Source organism: Excalfactoria chinensis, chromosome 3 (assembly GCF_039878825.1).
Source record: "Excalfactoria chinensis isolate bCotChi1 chromosome 3, bCotChi1.hap2, whole genome shotgun sequence".
Taxonomy (NCBI): domain Eukaryota; kingdom Metazoa; phylum Chordata; class Aves; order Galliformes; family Phasianidae; genus Excalfactoria; species Excalfactoria chinensis.
Genome location: NC_092827.1, coordinates 85864264 through 85883395, shown reverse-complemented (window position 1 = coordinate 85883395; position 19132 = coordinate 85864264). Strand labels below are relative to the sequence as shown.

The 19132-nt window shown below is 36.7% G+C and overlaps 1 protein-coding gene across 1 annotated transcript in view; it reads left to right on the top strand.

The window, feature by feature from the left end:
* Nucleotides 1–19132, top strand: part of USH2A (usherin) — a 352517-nt gene that overhangs the window by 259168 nt on the left and 74217 nt on the right. Inside the window, exons 48-53 of the mRNA XM_072333648.1 lie at nt 6308–6476; nt 9050–9271; nt 14325–14548; nt 17235–17445; nt 17840–18037; nt 18621–18775. Coding sequence (XP_072189749.1) covers nt 6308–6476; nt 9050–9271; nt 14325–14548; nt 17235–17445; nt 17840–18037; nt 18621–18775 — 1179 coding nt within the window. The remainder of the gene's footprint in view (nt 1–6307; nt 6477–9049; nt 9272–14324; nt 14549–17234; nt 17446–17839; nt 18038–18620; nt 18776–19132) is intronic.

Here is a 19132-nt window from a genome sequence, read left to right as displayed (position 1 = left end):
AAGATGGTGCTGTGCTAGTATTTCATTATTTTGCTCTTATTTGTGTACAGCTAAGGAAACTGAAGCCTTGCATTTTCATGCTGATCAAAAGTGGCAGCATCTTTCTGATCCACTTGCAAAGATGACATTCCCTCACTAGGGATGATAACACTGCTCCAAGTCTGGAAGATGCTTGTCTTCCCTTAGGAGCTGCCAACATGTTAGACTGCCTTTAATTGTTATGGTGCATTTTGTGGTTGCATGTCCTCTTGCAAATGACTGAATTTGGAGCTATCAAATTCATAACTTCTTCTCTGCTGTTGAGTGAAGAACTCTGTCCTATTCTGAGAGCTGGAGGTTGATTAGAACAGAATAAATTCTCTTGCATGAGTACTACTCTATGAGGCATAATAACTACAAAAACAAAAAAAAAAACCAAACAAGAGAGATGATTATTATTTGTTTTACCTGTTCATTTTCTTTACGTTTGTAAACACCTTTCCACGTAAATATCCTTGTTGTATATATCAGATTTGATGGTGGACTAGTCAGTGAAAAGTAGTTAAGGTGTACATAGTTCCAGGGGACAAACTGGTTTCAGAATTCTTTTAAAGCTGAAAATTTTCTTCCATTTATTTATTGCATTTTGTGTAGAAGATACAAGATGGGTTTAATGGGTTTAATTTCCATCTCACAATTTCCTTGAATTCAGTTAGGAGAATACTAGGCCTTCAAAAAACAGCTATAATAACTTTTTAAAAACATATATATATATAAATGTGTGTATATATAGATAGATAATAAAATAAATAAAATAATTTGTAGACGGATTTTTTTTTTTCCTGATTTTTTTCCTTATGGATTTGTCACATCTGCTTGCTATTATAATACACTGCAGTAAAGGAGTGATTTGTTATCATTTCCAGTCTAATTAATAGATCTCAAAAATACAATCCCCACTACCACTATCCATACAAATCCTAGTTTTTCAGTTGGGCACAGAGTGTGTTCTCATCATGCAGAAAAACAGGATGCAGAGATTTTTCAGCTAACATTGGCTGAATTAGGTCCAGCTAACAAGCATGGTGACATCAGAAAGGCAACACAAAGACTGGACAAAGGGTTGCACTACCATGTGTGTGCTCCAGTTAGGGTCCAGGCTAGTATCTCTGCACATCATTGTGCAGTGTAAATACACCATATTGCTCAGAGCTATCTTGGGAATCCCTGAAAGAACAAGTGGGCCTTTCCAGTAAAAGACAACTCTACATGCACATTCCTGATAGTAAGCCTAATAAAGATGGCAAAACATTCCTACTATCCCAAACAAGCTTTCCTCAAATCTGTAACTCTTGTTTCTAGTTGTTTTCTGTTGTTCTGCTTCAGTGTTTCAGACTTTGTTTTCTAACAAGATCTAACAAAAATGCCCTGGCAGGTGTCATTATTCGTGTGCTTCTAATCAGACCTGAATAGATGTATACCTCATGAGTGCAAAAATAATTTTAAAAGATTGTTGTGTGTAATTGTTCAGAGCAGCCAAGAATACTGTCGCATGATGACTTTTACTGACTGTCAGGCAGGTCCCAATGTCCTGCAGATGCTATTTGCAGTAACCAGTCTGTGTTGTTTGGGTGTTCCCAAGTAGCCAAAATTGCCCGTCTTTCCCTGTTTTCAGTTGGGTGTGCTTCATAGCTCTGTTATGACTGAAATCTAAGATCAGATGTCAGTTTACAGAGCACATAGCACAGAATATTGAGGGATGTATTTCTATTAACAAGGGGGTGGAGTCCAGTTTCATTCATCAGGGACTGACTTTGGTGGGGAAGGCCTGCCTTCCTTTCTTGTACGTGTAGCCCTGAACTGTCCTTCTGTTGTTACTGGCATCTTGGGGTGAGCACTGAAAATAATGGGACAGGTACAGTAAAAATGTAATTAAAATAGTGGTGCAAGAGCTAATAATTTCCATACTCATTGGGTCAGGGGTGTGAATGTCAACAATTAAAAGGATCCTGACAGAAGGTGTTAATACAGCTTCCGTACTTTTCATTGTCAGTAGCAAGAAGCTATATAAATCTGCAGTTGGTGAACTAATCAAATGTAACTAGGAAGAACAGGCCTACCCCTTCACTCACCATATTAACATATGCCACTTGTTAAAATAATTTAAGTACAGTAGGAGCAAAATAGTAGCTTGATAGCTAGCTTGACAGTTGTGATTTCCAGGAGAGAGAATGAACACATCTAAACAATGATGAAGGATATTATGTCAATATTTATGTAAAACTGACTGTTAATGCTAGCAATTTTGTGAAGTTTTTTCATTTTCTTTCAGGCTTAGAGAACCTTTGTAAATGTAACCCTTCAGATAGAGTGTGTTTTGTAACGCACCTGAAAGTCAGGAAATGAAATTCATTTAGTAAGATAATATTTAGTGATTTGTAACAGAATAGCAGTAATTTCTGTTCAAGCGTTTTTGATCTAAGGCTGTACCCATTACTGAAAGGGAACAGCACTTTTGGAAACAAATGAATATGTATAGTTGGGGGGGGGGAAATTGTTTGAATAGATTCTGGGATAATTTAAGTAAAAAAGAATGAGCTTTGCTAATGTAAAATATTCTCTCACACGAGAACATGATGGGTCAATCATTTCTCTGGTGTTTGCTCCACGGGCAGAAATTTTTAATGAACTCTAGTAGCTAATAGGAATTCCTTAGAGTGTTTTGTGAATTGCTATTTCACAAAGTGGCTTTGGCAGCAAGCGTTTGACAGGAAGGATAAACATGGCTGCCTAGCACATCTGTTTATTTGAGTAAATCAGTCCTAGCTTAACTGGCATGTGTCCATAAGGCTAGATAACATCCTTCAACAAAGCCTTCAGCAAGCAGAAGGATTGAGGATGACAAAATTTTTATAAAACCTGGTTGCATGGGTAAATTTGGACTATTTTAACATATTCTCAAAAATAATTAAAAAAAAAAAAAAAAAAAGTGCAATCATGCCTTGATATCTGTTTACTCAGCAGTACAGTCTTAGTTAATTTGGCTTTTGTCAGATATCATAATAATCCTTTCTTATGCCAAGCCATGCCCAGTCCCAATGCTCCTGGGTCATGTTCCCTCTGTGTGCTTGGATGGGAGGATATATATAGGATTAATTTATGAGTAACTCAGTCTACCAATACTTTTAAGGGCTCCCATGGTAGCTTAGAATGAGTGTCTTATTTCATCTCCACAGGTAACAGGGATCTTTTAGTTAGCAAGATACATCAAGAATTCAACTCCGTTTATGAGAGTGAGATCTCACTCAGGTTTGCCTAAAATGTTGGTGTCACTGTATCTGATTGCCACCAGGGTTCTGATTCCAAGTACAGTTACACCATCCAGTGGGGACTGTCATTTTGAGATCTGAGAGTATGAGATAATAATAACCTTTTGCCTCTATAGCTTTCAATCCATCTGCTTTTCTTCTTTGTCTACGACATAATTTTTGCATTACTTGAATGCATTTCATTTTATAGATTGATAATGCAAAATCTTTGGACTGAATATTAGTGCAAATAAAAACTATCTTTACAGAACTGCCAAAAAAAAAAAAAAAAAAGAAAAAAGAAAAGAAAAAGAAAAGTGTTATTTAACAATTTACAGCTGACTGCAGAGGATGTTATGGAGCTACATAATAATATCACCAACTACATCAATTGGTAATTCCAGAGGAGAGTATGAATTTGTTTTAGAGCTGACTGTACCCCTTTTTAGAAGATGACTACAGGGTACTGAGAAATACTGAGGATCTTAAATCATTTTTAACAAGATTAAGTGTCTGCTGAAACTACTGGAACAAACCTAGCTGTTCAGCTGGGGATTTTTTCAGGGAATTCAGGAAGAAAAGACACCACTAAAAACAGAAATAATGTTCCAATTAGAGTTAAGTGCTAACTCCAAATAAGTGGCCTTTCCAGTGTGAAATATGCAGAGAAGCTGTTTCACAGAATCACCAAGGTTGGAAAAGACCTACAAGACCATCCAGTCCAACCATCCACCCATCACCAATAGTACTTACTAAACCATGTCCCTCAACACAACATCCAAACGTTCCTTGAACACCTCCAGGGTCAGTGACTCCACCACCCCCCTGGGAAGCACATTCCACTGCCTGACCACTCTTTTAGAGAAGTAGTATTTCCTGAAATAGTATTGCGTGAACCTCTCCTGGCACAGCTTGAAGCCTTTCCTCAGTCCTAGTCCTCTAGTCCTAGTTTATACTGAGTTTTTATAAGACTAGAACTGTCTCAGGGAAAGTGGAATGGCTGATCAAGCATTTGAGCCAAGGTAATGCCAAGAATGTGCAAGTCTCTTCATCTGTAAAGCAAGACTGCAAGTGAATTTTGAAGAGTTCCCATCACTGAAAAAACAGGGATGACAAATGAAATCCATGAAAAGAGGCAGAGAAATTAGATGAAACAGATCACAGAGGAAGGAACAATCCCAGATGGCACGCAAGTCAGGACAAGGAATATGTAAGAAAGATGTATCTCACCTCCTTTGGCACAGGCAGGTACAGCATTTACAGGCTGTGATGTCTTGAGGAGTGTCCTTAGGGGTATCAAGAGTTGTTGCCAAATATATATGTTCTAGGGGCAGTGTCATGGTGGTACTTGATTTGATATTTTTAAAAACTAAGCATGGAGTGTGTGCCAGACTTAGAAGATGAAATCCAAAAGATACAAAGCAGAGAAGAGGTGTAAAGCTGAGTTTTATTTGACAACCTAACTAATGATCTGGAAGAACAGTGGGTTAATTAAATCAATAGATTGGATTACGTTATCAGTGACATGTTGAACAGCTAAAATAAAATAAAATAGGATCTGAAGAGAGAAGCTTCTTCCTGAGGCAAAAATGACGAAGTTCAGCTACCTTGGTAGTCTAAAACAGAGATGCTGAATGGGAAAGAGTGCTGAAAAAGCACAGAATGATGCATCAGTTCAAAACATACGGCTGTAAAACATCAAAATATAACGTGGAACACCTTCTGCGCTGCCTGTTTTAGTTCTCTTTGATGTCTTGTAAGTTGTGACTTCAGAACCTAACCTAATATTCTAAGGGGAGATTGTATAAAAGCGTTATCCACATAAAATCCAGAAAAATAATTTTGTTTATGTATTCAAGAATTTAATGGTTGTTTTTTCTTCTCTCTATCTTTATTCTGACATTATGAATGTGTATATATTATAGATCATGTGTCTAGAATTATATGGGTTTATTTTGTTTTTGCCAGCTAATTGAAGTGGCTAGGAAAAGATTCTTCTAGAGGGGTGCTTTCCTCCTTTGCTGCAAAAACGACCTCTCCTAGAACATGGTTACTGTAAAAGGTGGAAATGTTCCATATGAAAAGAAAAGGAGCAACTCTGCTCCATCATCTTTGCCATGCTGCCATTCTGTCTAATTGCAAGAACCATCCTTCTGGCTAATGCAGGTTGCACTGACTGTGGGCTCTGAGGTTACATTTTTTACAATTGTTCTGCTGCCTGCTCTATATGATGTTCTGTGTACATTCTGTCACTTCATTTACACAGGAATAAGTGTGGAAGTAATTACTTGATTGTTCAAGCGCATAATTTTCTTGACAGCACCTAGCAAAAAGTCCACAGTTAAAAGACCTTTTCAAAATTTATTTCTATGTAAATGTCAGTTTCAAAAACAAAAACCACAATGAAAACAACCAACCAACCAACCCAACAGTAAAACAACAATGTAAGATTCTTATAGAAATGCTACTCTCTTTAGATCTTTAGATCACGTTGACTGAAGAACTGCAGACATAAGTAAGTGAACGTGTTATAAGAAGATCCCACATATTTTAAAGTGAAAAAAAAAAAGGTGTTATATTGGGAAACTGTTTCCTTTTGTTGTTGTAAGGGTTTCAGATATGTCTCCTCATAAACGACTAAATTATAGGAAGGAAACGGAAAGAGCAGTGTGGTGGTGTCTTATATCTATGTACTACAATCTACTCCACGTTGAGACTCAAACAGCCTGCAAGGCATATGGAGATGATTCATGTTAATGGACTATTTTATTAAGGTGCAGTATGGTTGAAGGCCACAAAATAGCAGCATTCTGTCAGATATACAGTAGTTTATTGAAGTCTGATAATGCTGGAGGGCACAGGATTTTAGCCAAGTTACATTTTATTTGACTGCAGTCAGATTAGTGTCTGTACTTGGATGTTTTGTATGCATTTTTCATATACATTGTGTTGTCAGTGAACACGTTATGTTCTGTTTAACAGATATTGCCTTACTGATTTTTATTTTAAACTACTTTTAGGTATGTTGTAATGGGATTCTGCACGACAATAAACCTGGCTTCCAGTGCTGCGAGGACAAGTACATTCCATTTATTCTTAATTCACCAGGGGTTTGCTGTGGTGGTCAGATACACACTGTGCAACCGAAACATCAGTGCTGTGGTGGCTATTACACTAGGGTATTAGTAGGTAAGAGACAGCTCCTTTCAAGTGCTTAAAAGAAACAAAACAACAAAGTTGATATATCTGTTAAACCAAGGAGAATGAAAACATAGCAATAAATGTGGGATTTATCAAGATTTCTAGTGTCTTCTAGGGTTGTGTTTGGTGGGATAAGAAAAGAAAATTGCACTTTGTCTTCTAAATACAGCACACTTTATGTAATAAGGGCTTAATTGATAAAACCTGGTTGTTGGGTCATTTCCCAGAGAACTAATTTATACCAAACTATATTTAATTGCAGTAAGTGCCAAATAATGGGGAAGGCAGTTCTGCCTAATAGGAACACCATCAGGCAATTTAGTGGTGCAGTTTAGTTCTCTGCTTGACTTGACCCCTTGTGACTTTCCCTGGCCATCACTGTTAGCATTTAGGGTTGATACTGCATGTTACGTATTCTACAGTATTTTCTGCCATTTATTTCTACCATATCAAACTACATGTATTATTTTTGATGGAAATCAATTCCTTTCTTAAGGTGGATTGCACTGTCTGAATCTCAGAATTATTGGAGGATTTGCCAAAACCGTGCCTCTGTGCTCCAGTCCAGTTTGTTTTTCCTGGTGGTTGGTGGATTTTTGACATGGAAAAGAAAAGAAAAGAGGGAGGAAAGTCCTTTTTGGGGCTTCGTTCAGAGCGTATATCTCTTTGTAGGCAGTTGTCAGATCAGGAGCTAAAATGCTTCCATTACTCATGAGCTGGCACTCATTCCCTGCATTCAGAAATGCCTGAATTTTTGCCAGCACATTCAGCATGTCCCAAGTTCTGATCTCTTGAAAAGTAATTAATATATCACAATATTAGAATGTCTTTCATTATGTCATCAGAAAAAGTGCTATCATATGGAAGAACCAGAGAAGAGTATTTTGCTGGCCTCATTAATTTCAGTGTACTAAAATGGAAAGATTATACTGTGACCCTTGTCCCCAGCCAGTGGTCTATGCTAACTAGCTTAATGTTGTTTAGATCAAGAAAGAAAAGTACAATGAAACAGAATGTCTTATATCTGAAAGTAGTTCTTCAGTCAGCAGTCCAGAAGCATGAAATCTCAACAGGATTTTAAGCATTATTTTTTTTCCTGAGTACACTTGCTGCTTTCTCTTTTTCCATACTCTAAAGGGCAGCAACATGAACAATGTTGGTCACTTTTTTTTTTTTCCATTTTTCTTTTTTATTTTTATAAATATGCTAATAACCTGAAGCTAAATGTTAATGTGGGTCATTGTTTGATAAGGATAACAATTAACTGGTAAGACTACGTAGTACTTTTCAGAGCAAGAGCATTTTCAAGCCTAGCTTGGAATGGATCCCATTTTGAGAGGTTAATGAGAAGATTACTGATCCTTTGTGTCTTATGTCTAAAACCACAACAAAAAACAGTTTTATTTCCAATAGATGAGAGATGTAAGCTGCATTCTGTGTTTTAATACTTGCTCTGTGTGGCAACTAAATTAGATTCCAAGGGATAGAGGAAAATATGATGAAGTATATAAACAGATTATATCTATTATACTCTAAAAATTTGTTCTCATCTTTTTTGTTTTGTTTTGTTTTATTATTGACTTTATTTGATAAAGTAATTTATAAGGAAACTCTCTGTGCATACATATTTCCCAGATGTTGTTTGGCCAGCTTGATAGCTCTAGATGTACTGAAGAGCACCGGGCTAAAGGCATGGAGATTAAAAATTAGAAAGGAAGGAATCTCTTCAGAAGCAGAACAGCTCTCATATGTTTTCCCTATTTCTTCCAAGTGTTGTATCAGTCATGTCTGAGCCACAGGAAATACTGCAACACAGAAAAAAACCCTTAACTTTTAGAACACTCTTTCTGATCAAGTGCAGGTACTAGCAAATGGAAACTATTCCCATTTACAGCCAGTTTTGTATTCTTTATATCATAAACGAGAAGTATCTAGTCCCATTATGGTGTCGCTCTCATTGGCAGTCATATCTTAAGTCCTTGTCAAGAAACAGCAGATGTTTTTGTGGAAGTAGCAGCCAACCCCGTTGAATGTGATGATGATGTTTAGTTTCTAAAGTTACTTTAATCTTTAAATTCTTTACTGACATGAAAAACTCTTAAACTATTTTAGTCCTTCAAACAACTTTGGAATGAATTTGGAGTAGATGGGGACGTTTTTTTTTTTTTTGCTGTGAAGAAATAGACTGACTGTTTCATTGATCAAAGGAAGAAGGAGCTCCCTTTACTGTACAGCTGTCTCTACCTAGAGGTTTTCAGCTGTACAATTATATTTTTATAAGTTGTTTTTGTTGTTCTTCTCACTTAGTAATGCTTGCATTCTGATATCTCACAGAGTTTTGGCCCTGAATTCATGAATTTATGTTTCTTTAATTATTTTTACAAATAAGTACATGCTTATCCATCATTCTAAAGTACCAAGTGATTCCATGCTTACTTGTGAATTGTACGCTAAGCTACTGGTGTGTGAATCCAGACTAAAGCTTGTTGCAATCAGTTGAGATCCTCTCAAGGATTTCAAGAACTGTACATGCATAAATCTTTGTGCTGTTAAATTGAAAGGTGAAGTATGCTGCCCTAATGAAGAGCAAAACAGAGTTTCAGTTGGAATTGGTGACTCTTGCTGCCATGGATTGCCTTATTCTACATCAGGGAATCAAATCTGCTGTGGTGGATCACTTCATGACAGTTTCAGCCAGCAGTGCTGTGGGGGAGAAGTCATAAGCACAGACCTGGTCTGTTGTGGTGATGAGGAAAAAGGTACTGCATACAAAGCTCACGCAGGTAAGTGAGAATTTTCAAGAAAAAAAGAGTTTTCATCTTTCTAAACCTCTTGTAGCATTCATTGTTCAGCAGTGGGATGCTCAAAGAGTTAAGGTGCATATGCCAGTTTTATTAAGATGCTGTTGCACTTTACTCACCTGTTCTGATAGACTGCAAAATGGTTCTATACCTTTGTCCAAAAGTTGTGCTGTCTGGAGGCAGAAAATTCGAAGAGAATGCATGATCTTTCATTATTCCAGTCAGGAAGTAGGATCAGTCTTCTTTTTAGTCAGTAGAGCTGAGGTTAGACTTGTCCAGCTCATGCTGCCATACATCCCACTGAACGGATTTTCTGTTCATGCTTCAGATGTGGAGTTAGTTAGCTAGGAATTAAAGGTGACAAATGCTGCCTGGTTGGAGACTCAGTTATACATCTACACAGAGGTAAACACACATTGCGAGAAGCTATTACATCGTCTAGTTTTAAAATATGAACATTACTTCCTCATAAAGACTAGCTGGTGGTGGAGACTAGAAGCATTATTACGTGTCTCCTTCAGGTATTTTCATATCTCTTTTCTTTCTGCATTTATTAGTTAAGCTATAGACCACAAGCCTTAAGCTTTCTCTGCCTAACAGAAGATTTCAAAACCAGTCACAGACCTGAAGGGGAACTTGATTTCAAAACGTGAAAACAATGAAAGTTTAGTATCCGTTTTGGTTGGTGTATTAAGATTGGTGATGTCAGTGCTTTTGTTTGTGCCAGTTTGAGCTTCTTGCTGTACAGCTGAGGATCCTAGTAGAGAACTAAAATCCCAGATCATAAGACTGAACTGCTGTCCCCCAAAATGAGCTCACTCTTCCATTTACTTTTGTGTTCCCTGGATCTTTAGCTGCTGTGATTTTCAAAGTATTCGCATTCTATGGTGACTGTCAGGAAGGACTGAACTAAGTGCCTTGGCAATGCTTTCTCCCCTCCAGTGGCATATTGTGGAGTGAATGCAGTGAGCCACACTGCTTCCATGGTGCTCTCCCTACTTTGATCCTTAATTGTGCCCAATCCAAAGCATCCACACAGGGCTCACAACATCAGCTTGGAACAAGGGCCTCTTGCTTAGCAGCGCATTGTGTGGCTGCCACAAGACGGGGCTGGCTCATAAAACATCTCTTTATGTACTTTATTACTTAAACTCTTTTATTTGCCTGCAGGAGCCCTTTAACAAAATCACATTGAATTGACTTTCTCACACCAAATCAAATCTCCCTGGTCCCAGTTCAGTTGTCTTTGTCAATATGTATTTTATAAATGGAGTGAATTAACAGATGCTGTTGGAACGGAACTGCTGGGGTAGCGTTTATGTTTTTACTGCTCTCTCTGGGCAGATGAGTTGTGTAGGAGTGTAATACAGGTATCTTGGGATGAAAGTTATGTTCTTCATTTCAGTATATATGTATTGTTAAGATTTTTTTTTCCTTAAATATATATATTTTAAAAATCTTTACACTCCTCTTTTTAAAATGTGTTTAGCCCATAGCGCTCTGTCATTTACACCATTTTTCTTGAGAATGGGTCATGATGACATTTTTTTGGCCATTAAAAAGGAAAACAGTAGCTTTTTCATCGTTCATGGATTTGCTGTGAGGACTTTACGCTGTGAGCCAGCATATAGCTGAACACAAATACGTTTTTGAAAGATGAATTAGTCCGGTAGTTGAAAAGAGATCATATTATTTCACATTAAGCATAGAATAGATTGTGGTTTCTTATCATGTCATATAGATCATGCTCAATAGGTTTTTGCTTAATTTCTCAGAGTAATTCAGCTTTGCTAAATACATCATGAAAATGCAAAAGCACAAAATTGACATATTCCCTATCCCGCTTATTTATAATGATCCTGATGGAAAAAAAAAAAAAAATGTTCTCACACAAAAATATAATTTACTTATCATTGGCAAATGGATAAGTAGAATTTTGTAAGGATATGGTAATTGGAAAGCTGATCCCATTGTCTAAAAGGGGAAGAGGTAACAAGGATGGCTTTAAGTAAAAGCTGACATGCTTTCCAAGCTCTTTTTCATAGCTTGCAATGAATGCCGTGGTTAAAAACATACGATCAATTTAAAACCTTCGTTTTTTTCTTTGTAATTTTTAATTCCTCCAAAAAATTGTATGAGAAAAACCACAGTTAATACAAGTGCAAATCTCGTGTGCAGCCTTATTGTTGCTTAATCAGTTCTGCTGAAAGCAGTGTGTTTCTGCAAAACATAGGCCTGTGTTTGCACTGAATGTGGGTTTAAGGGCTTGAATGGAGGATGGTTTTTGTTTGCCATTGTATACTTCTCTTGGAGAATCTATCATGCAACAAGAGGTGTTTCTTCCATCTCAAATAAACCTTTTTTTTTCTTATTTCCATTACATCTTATTTTATGCCCCTTGTTGGCCTTTTTAGTGGGGGGATCATAGAGACATCTACTGGCAAAGGCTGGCAGTGATACCATTGCATGCACATATCCTGAGCCCCGCTGCTACTACTGCTACTAAGTGAATATCCAAAGTTGTCAATTCCTGTCTATAATGGAAAGCTAAAATCACTCGTGGTTTCTCCCTATCTCTCTCTCTCTCTCTCTCTTTTTTTTTTTTTTTTCCCCCTAATAAAAAAGGAAAAAATCTGGTGAAATGCCCCTATATTGACATCCCAGACTCATGAAAGATGATGCTTTGTACTGTAGTGGTTTCTGATCTGTCGTAGTTGCAATAGCCACATGTAAGCCAAGGATTTTTGGAATAGTTTGCAATGTACACTGGCTCTGTATTTTGTTGATCCTCTACTCTGGCTCCAAAGGCTAAGCCTTCTAATACTCATTTTTCCCTTTTGAAAGCATTGGTTTTGCGGATTTACTAAATTAGTAATTCATCACTCAGCTATGTTTGTGAATTTTTTCAGTTGCTGGGGATGAACATAAAATAATTGTTGACAGAAATCACTGTTAGCAAGAAGAGTCTTTTCCAGCCCATGGATTTTCTTTTTGCTGTAATGCATTATGTTCCTGTGAAACAAAACTATATAAAGCACGACACATGCATTCCAGCTGATTTACAAACAAATATTTTGTGTTTTGGTATTTTTCTGATTTCAGCCAAGGGTTTATATGAATTTCTGGATCCTTAAGCAATTGAATAAAGAGATTTTTTAGAAGGCAAATCAATCCATCAATATTACATGGCCTTATTTTGTTTTTCTAGGAGCATATTTAAAATTGTACATTTGAGGTGTCAAGGCTCAGGAGTCAAGTGCTACATGTGATAAATTAAGCAAAGGTCAGGGGCTATGCAATGCAGTTTCAGAAGATTGTCTACCTCCGCCTTTGCAGCTCATTCATGCTGAAGTGATGCACTATGGGAATTACTACCAAACTCTGCTCTGCAACATCTGCTCTCCCTAAGTGAGTTAGTGCACGTCAGACATCTTTATGTCAGAATATTGCAGTGATGGATGCAGTCTTCAGAAAATGCTGCATAAAAATCTGGTGTGCCGTTCTGGCCATTAAGTGAAATTACTATTTAAATTAATGGCGCTGTCACAGTTTATCTGTGCAAAGAATGAACGCTGATTAGGGTATTAAGTAATTAGCAATTTATCACACTGGAACAAGGCTGATAATAATTAAAGAAGTAATGGTTTACCAAAGAAACTAGAAAGGGAGTCACTTCTTGTTATGTGAGTGAAATCTTGGCTGAAAAATTTAATTCAGTCAAACAAAGATGAGGTTCACACTGAAGGAATACAGCCTTGTTTGTTTCAATAGAAAAACAGTTCATTATCAAAATTTTAGTTTGCCTGTCAGAAGTCCCTCGGGGCTATCTGAGTTGCTTATTAGTATTGAATTGAGTCATTTTCTGCATTGATTCTCTACATAAAGTTGTTAGAATCCTAGGAATTTGGGAAAAAAGGGAGTGAACAGTAGGAAGTATTTACCTCTTGGAATGCTGGTGATTGCAGTTTGATTCTGTGAATGAAACCAGTCCTGTAAATAGGTGAAGCATGCAAGTAACCACCATTTTGAGTCATTGCTCTGAATCCTTTAGATGGATCATACATTTATAGAGTAATTTTCATTATCTATGACTTCCTAAGAGAGATTTGCCACTATAAATTCCGGAGAGTAAAGTGGCTACTTCTGTACATGTGTTAAATGTCTGTGTACTTCAGAAATTACATCAAATACAAATTACTTTGTAAGCATAATAGTATATCACAGCTCTGGGGTGTGTTATTTTGTATCTAAGGGGTGTTTGTGGCATTTGCTTTGGAGTTAAAATTTGCCCCTTTCATTAAATGATGCGGGATTCAAATGCAGAATTTCACAGTTGCAAAACCATATTTATGAATATATGGAAAATTACACTGATTATGATAAGCTTTTCATTTTAAAATAGAATTACTAAAAATAGAGGAAAACCACTTGAATTAATTTTTTGAAGCTTTCAGTTACACAATAAAATGAAAATTATGTTCAGAAACAAACTTCTTCAAGTAAAATTATGAGATGGGTGGAACTTCCTTGTGGGTATTTTACCCATTTGGTTTCACGTACGTTGTATGTAACCTTACCTTAGATCACAAAATATGATGTGAAGCATTTGGGAATGCTGGGATGCACTATTTGGAAGTCTGTCCATATAATAGAGAATGAATGAAACCTGACTGGAAGGTAGGGAATCTTACTGGAGGTTTTCATCAACAGTGTGTCCTTGACCTGCAGTGCACACGTTGGTATGGCATTTCATAGCAAAGGTTGTTACAAAGGTTGAAGAATGGTGCAAGGTATCTTTAGGTGATCCCTGTTTATTCCTTGAATTCTTGTTTTCAAGTAGCTCTACAAGTTAGAACTCTTGCTGCAGTCACCTCATATTCTCACTTAATCGCACTTGAGCTAAATCAACATAATTCCCACTTCTGAAGATTTTATGCCGAGCTAGGTTGCAGCCTCAGCTTTTTCCTTTCTTAACTCTTTTAAAAGTTATTTACATATCATATTCAGATGTATATTTTTTGTTTGTTGGTTTCAGGGATGTTCTGCTGCGGACAGGAATATGTGAATGCGTCAGATACCATATGCTGTTCAGGTTCCAGTGGTGAGTCCCTAGCACATGTTAGGAAGAATGACCAAGTGCCAGTAAAATGCTGTGAGACTGAACTTATTCCAAAGAGCGAAGAATGCTGTAATGGAGTTGGATATAATCCTTTGAAATATGTTTGCTCTGACAAGATTTCAGCTGGAATGATGATGAAGGTAATTGATAGAAAATCTCTCGGTAGCTCTGATTTGATGATGGAAAGAGAAATACACTGTTCATAACTATTTTTCTAAAATAGGAATATAAAAACTCTTGTGTGCATTATTCATTTTCACATTACATCCATATTAATACCGAATGAGTTCACCATGATTGATGTTATTGCAATGAATTCTAAAGGAATTAATAATGATTAGCTGCCTCTGTGAAGTGTTGCCCAGCACCTCAGATTAGCACAGTGGCTAAAAGCTGGCACACTAACATGGCTGGCATGATAGCCAGTTCCCTTTCTGTGGCCACTGCTCCTGGTGATGTCCCTTGAGTGGAAACTGAAATTGAAGTGGCCAGTTCTGAATCATAAAAAAGCTATTACATTTCAGTTTGGACAGGCAGCATGTCATAGATTACCTCAATATGTATATATAAATAAAACTAAAGCAATTGATATTTTCTTGATGAGCTTAACTTTGACCACATAGAAAACCAACAGCAGTTTTGGCATCAGTTTCAGCAGTGTTAGTATAGGTCTTTGAGTAAATTCTAGCAATGATGAGGATACTTTTGATGCCTTTGACACCTAGTGAATTACTCAGTTATTTATTTTCTTGTTTTATTTCGTGTACAATAAGCAATATAAAAGCTAATTCTGTCATTTTAAGAGTGGACAGTGACATAGGTGCCAGCATGAAACAATTTGGCCAAATTTCAGCTGCAGTTCCCATTGAATTCAATAGAAATTTTCAAGTAATAACATCTCTGTGTTATACGTAAGCTGCAAAAATACTGTCAGTTGTTATTTAAATGTTTTTTTGAGAAAACAAATGTTTCAAAGGATGGGAACTCTGTTTAAAAATATGTATAAATTTATGCTTATATAAAAGTATGAATTTCTATTTAGAGAGTGACATAGAAAGTAAGTGAGAGAAAGATTTTGTGATTTGAATTTTTTGGATGCTACAGTATGGAAATCAGATATTGTGTGTATCACTAAAATAAAAATTAAAAGGAAAAAACGAATAAATACAGCCATGTACAGGTGTTCCTGTATTGTTCTCATTCATCTGCTAACATAATACACAGCCATTTCTGCCATATATTCTCCTTTTCACATCATTTCATTCTCAGATGGAATTACTTTTTCCCAGACAAAATCCAAAGTGTTGTGATGAGACAGCTACCATTCCGCAACACGTTGGTTTTGTTTATGCATCACAAAATTGGCTGGGAATAGGTTAATGAATTCTAGTATATAGCGTACTAGATACATGCTTTTGGTGTAATGGTGACAAAGGAGTCACTTAGAATCACAGAATCACCAAGGTTGGAAAAGACCTCTAAGATCATACATTCTGGCCATCCACCTATCACCTTTATTTCCCACTAGACCACATCCCTCAATACATCTAAACATGACCTGAACACCTCCAGGGTTGGTGACTCCATCACCTCCCTGGGCAGCCCGTTCCAGCACCTGATCACTTTCTCAGAGAAGAAGTATTTCCTAATGTCCAACCTGGTGCAACTTGAGGCTATTCCCTACGTTCCTATTACTGGTTACCTGGCAGAAGGGCAGACACCCACTGCAACACAGCCTCCCTTCAGGGAGCTGTAGGGAGCATTCATATTTCACTTAGATGCATTAGAAAGGAGATAGCACCTTTGGCTTTCTGATATTCACAGATTTATTAATATCAAAAAGACTGATATTCTGAGATGTGTCCTGGAACTGCAGTGTGTTTTGTCTGTGAATCCAATCTATCTATATTGTACATCTTACATTGATATCTATCACAGTGTAATTTTTGTAAAAGTGTCAAGTTATGGAAATCAGATTAACAGAACTTCGTAATCAGCTAACAAACTAATTTTGATAGCTGAGTGAAGGAAGCATTGTATTCAACTATTTTTTATTTCATCTTTCAAAGTCTCTGGCCTAATGTGCAGAAATATTTGAAGCTAATATTGCAGTACTTGTCTTCCTGCACCAACATTTTATGTGAATTTTTGCTCTCTAGCTTATGGTTTTGTGAAAATATTCTTTTATGAATTTCATTGTAAATTTGTAGACATTCAATACGTATTTCTATTTCTGTGAGTTGTTCTTTATGGGTTAAATCTTACATCTGCTTTAGTGCCTGTTGAGATACCGTTATTATAGATCTGCTCTGTAGGACTGACATGTTAGAGGGCACAAGTTCTCTAGACCATGGATAGGGTCCTCAGTTCTTGAAAGCTGCCAAGAAATTGCACAGAGCCCCACTGTGTACTTGGAAAGCTGGGAGAAAAGCCAGGAATTTGCTACTGTATCCCAGGATGTTGACCTTTGCAGTAGAAGAATGTTCAAATTCTCAGGTAAAATCACATCCTTGTTTTGTTATAGACTTTAAACAAACACAGTCATTTAGGGCTCCAGTGGTTAAAATCTGTAATGTTTTTTTTTTTTTTTCAAAAATCCTACCAAAAAAAAATAATCATATTTTCTTCTAGAAAGGATTATAAAAGCCTGATGACCAATAATAGTAGACAGGACAGAGGCTGAAAGGGTCTCTGTATGCTAGAAATACCACTGTACTGTGTGGTTGCCTAATTTGGAGGTTGTGTTAAGACAGAGAAATACCAATGAAATCATTTAAGGAAAGGAAGATGGGCTAAATGTGTTAAAATCATATGTGCATTCCTTAGGTAAAAGAAGAATGCAAGGCTAATACCCTTTGTCCTTTACCTATGGAGAAAACAGCATATTGTGGAACGTGTGACTTTGATCCTAGAGAGAATATCTGTGCATGGATAAAAAGTTCACAGAGCACTACAGGAAAGGAGATAAAGGAAGATGTGTGTCCAGTTGAAGAGGAGACTGTCTACACAGGAAACCCAAACCAGTATTCATTCACAGGTAAGGAGAAGTGGCATATGGAATTGGTGATTTCCTACTGTGTTTAATTCACATGGGATAAAAAGATGTCCTGAATGCTGTCAGGTATTCTAATTGACTGTGAAGCAATTGTAGTGAAGTAGCATTCTTTAAAAACTAATCAGTGAATCAAGACAGCATCTTCAGGGGATTGAAATGAGTAATAAGAAGTTCAGTGAATACATGAAGTCTAAAGCTCCTTTAAGAACTATTGCTAGAAGTGTATCTATACCAGAAAATGGCCTTACATCAAGGAACAACATCTATATCTGTTTTAATCATGTAAGTAGTTTCATAGACACAGAAAAATGAAGCAAAACTTACTTTGTATATTTATAATGATTGAGATGATCCAAATGTAATTTTCTTTTTCTAGATCTGAACCTAGAACCTTTTGTCACATATGAGTACAGGGTGGCTGCTTGGAATAGCCATGGAAGAGGCTTCAGTGAAATTAGCAGAGCTGTCACTAAGCAAGATGTGCCACAAGGTGTAAGTCCACCAAAATGGGCCAAGGTGGATAATCGTGAAGACATGATACTTCTAAACTGGGAAGAACCACTCCAACCAAATGGTACTGTTCAGAAAAGAAAGAATATGTCCTATCATTACATGGACAGTGTTCCAAAATTAAAAATAATAATAATAATAATAAAGTTGCTTAATTAACCACTGGCATTGAAATATACTTGCTCTATAAGAAGAATTTGCTCTAGGTTGAGATCATTTTCATCACCAGTAAGAGTAGATTCTAACTTTTAAAAGAAGACAATTTAGTATGTCTCTAGGAAATGCCCACAAACCTCTCTTGAGACCAATTGTAATAATATAAGGAAATAGAATCATGTTATAAAATAGGGGGAAAGGTGGCTTGATACTCATATTTCTTTCAGGGAAACTTGGTTATGTTTTTTAAAAGGTATTAAATCTTGGACTAGCTCTCTTAATAAACACTAAGATCTACTGAGATGTTGATGTAAATTTTGAGTAGAGTAACTGGTAATTGACACTAACCATTTAAGTGGAATGATTGCCAATAGAGAGTGTCCGCCTGGAGATTTCATTTAATATTTTCTGTTTGCAGAGGACGTTATTATAGAATACCATCATGCAGTATTTCTCAGCTAACAAAAGGGAAAACTTTCTTTCTGTGATAGGCCTTATTATTCACTATATCGTTCTCCGAAATGGAATTGAACGTTTTAGAGGAACTGAAATGAGCTTCAGAGACACAAGTGGCATCCAGCCATACCACGAATATTCCTATCAGCTGCGAGCTTGCACTGTTGCTGGTTGTGCGGACAGCAGCAAGGTTAGTGAATTGGTCTTTATGGAACTAGTGTCAGACATTTATCAGCCAGTGTGGTAACATAAAAATGCTTTTGGAAAGGTGTAATTTGAAGACATGATGATTATTGAGTAAGTGAAAAACATTAATAATTCTTATTTGGATTCAGCCACTGGCAGGTGATTATTTGGAACTTAAGGTTGATACAAGCAAGCAGAAGAAGAAAGCAGTAGCTCAGTCTTGGCAACACTTAAACTGCGCTGTACAAACTGATGTTTGTTAAAGAGAAAGCTGCACATAGTAGAATAAGGAATATTAAAGTGCACATTCTCAATACCTTGAAGTTAAACCACTTCTCTCTAAGATGTTAATAGCTTCCTC